This window comes from Colobus angolensis, unplaced genomic scaffold (assembly GCF_000951035.1).
Source record: "Colobus angolensis palliatus isolate OR3802 unplaced genomic scaffold, Cang.pa_1.0 Scaffold1, whole genome shotgun sequence".
Classification (NCBI taxonomy): domain Eukaryota; kingdom Metazoa; phylum Chordata; class Mammalia; order Primates; family Cercopithecidae; genus Colobus; species Colobus angolensis.
The window spans coordinates 18,206,838-18,208,814 of NW_012110918.1; the positions used below are offsets into that span (position 1 = coordinate 18,206,838).

The 1,977-nt window shown below is 53.5% G+C and overlaps 2 protein-coding genes across 3 annotated transcripts in view; one reads left to right on the plus strand and one right to left on the minus strand.

Annotated features, from left to right (window-relative positions):
• Positions 1–108, minus strand: part of ALYREF (Aly/REF export factor) — a 4,311-nt gene extending 4,203 nt beyond the window's left edge. The window contains exon 1 of the mRNA XM_011933372.1: positions 102–108. Within this exon, the coding sequence (XP_011788762.1) occupies positions 102–108 (7 nt within the window). The remainder of the gene's footprint in view (positions 1–101) is intronic.
• The window catches only part of ANAPC11 (anaphase promoting complex subunit 11), a 6,861-nt gene continuing 4,890 nt past the window's right edge, over positions 7–1,977 (plus strand). Inside the window, exons 1-2 of one of the 2 annotated variants that reach the window (XM_011962561.1) lie at positions 7–45; positions 1,484–1,603. In XM_011962561.1, coding sequence (XP_011817951.1) covers positions 1,495–1,603 — 109 coding nt within the window. In that variant the 5' untranslated portion in view covers positions 7–45; positions 1,484–1,494. Of the gene's footprint in view, positions 46–1,477; positions 1,610–1,977 lie in introns of those variants that run through there. The other variant, XM_011962488.1, reaches the window with a different exon arrangement.

Genomic DNA, 1,977 nt, shown 5'->3' on the forward strand with positions numbered 1-1,977 from the left:
CGGGCGCGGCCTCAGCGGGCGACAGCCGCCGCAGACGAGCTGCGGGTTGGTTGATTGGTCCCCACCTGCAGATCCCCCGAGTCTGCACTCTCACAATTTACTAGTCATATCCTTTACAAGTTTTCGTGCGTGGTCACGCCTGTAATCCCAGCGCCTTGCGAGGCCGAGGCAAGATGTTCACTTCAGCCCAGCAGTTTGAGACCAGCTGGGGCAACAGAGTGAGACCCCATCTCTTAAAAAAAATTAGTTGGGCTTGGTGGTGCACTTTTGTAGTACTAGCTACTTGGGAGGCCGAGGTGGGAGGATTGCTTGAGCCCAGGAGGTCGAGGCTGCAGTGAGCCATGATGGCACCACTGCACTCCAGCCTGGGCGACAGAACCAGACCCTGTCTCCAAAAGAAATTATATGACATATTTGCAACTTATTAATGAAAACCAATGTGCTATTTCATGGATTTTTTTTTTTTTTTTTGAGACAGTCTCCTTTCGCCCAGGCTAGAGTGCAGTGGGGCAGTCTCGGCTCACTGCAACCACTGCCTCCTGGGTTCAAGCTATTCTCCTGCCTCAGCCTCCCAAGTAGCTGAGACTACAGGCATGTGCCACCACACCCGGCTAATTGTTGTATTTTTAGTAGAGACAGGGTTTCGCCATGTTGGTCAGAGTGGTCTTAAACTCCTGACTTCAGGTGATCCGCCCGCCTTGGCCTCCCAAAGTGCTGGGATTACAGGCGTGAGCCACCGCGCCCGGCCCATTTCATGGATTTTAAGTTGTTTTGAGATACTTGCTTTTCTTTTTGTTTTGGTAGACACAGTCTCACTATGTTACACAGGCTGGTCTCAAACTCCTGGGCTCAGGCGATCCTCCCAAGTTGGCCTCCCATAGTGCTGGGATTCCAGTTGTGAGCCACAGTGGATTGCTGCCAGGGCTCGCTGTTCTGCAGCAGCTCCCCTGTAGCCCTGTCCCTCTGGACCCAGAGCCCTTTACCTGTTATTTGTTTTAATAGAAATGGGGCTCACAGCAGGGCACGGTGGTTCACACCTGTAATCCCAGTACTTTGGGAGGCCGAGGCGGCAGATCGCTTGAGGCCAGGAGTTCAAGACCAGCCTGGCCTACGTGGTGAAACCTCGACTACTAAAAATACAAAAATTAGTTTGGTGTGGAGTCGCGTGCCTATAGTCTCAGCTGCTCAGGAGGCAGAGGCACAAGAAATGAGGTAAGATCATGCCACTGCACTCCAGCCTGGGTGACAGAGTGAGACTCCGTCTCAAAAAAAAAAATAAAAAAATAAAAGTAAAATAAAATAGAAACAGGGCTCATGATATTTCCCAGGCTGGGTTCGGACTCCTGGGCTGGAGTGATCCTCCTGCCTTGGCTCCCTGAGTAGCTGGGATTACACCATGCCAGGCTTATACCTATTTTGGTGCCTAAATGTTCTAGCTTTGCAGACTCAGTTTAGCCAGTCATCCTGTTCCCCTCCACCACAGGCTCTGTTGCCATGAAGGTGAAGATTAAGTGTTGGAACGGCGTGGCCACTTGGCTCTGGGTGGCCAACGATGAGAACTGTGGCATCTGCAGGATGGCATTTAACGGCTGCTGCCCCGACTGTGAGTGTCCCCTCCGTGCTGTCTGAGCTGCCCCGACTGTGAGCGTCCCCTCTGTGCTGTCTGAGCTGCCCCGACTGTGAGCGTCCCCTCTGTGCTGTCTGAGCTGCCCCGACTGCGAGCGTCCCCTCCGTGCTGTCTGAGCTGCCCTGGCTGTGAGTGTCCCCTTCGCGCTGCCTGAGCTGCCCCAACTGTGAATGTCCCCTCCGTGCTGCCTGCTGCACTAGCCTCGGTGGCTCCTGTTAAACCTGCACGACATCCCCACAGTTCCTTTTCTTTTCTTTTTTTTTTTTTTGAGACAGAGTTTCGCTCTTGTTGCCCAGGCTGGAGTGCAGTGGCGCAATCTCGGCTCACCGCAACCTCCGCCTCCTGGGCTC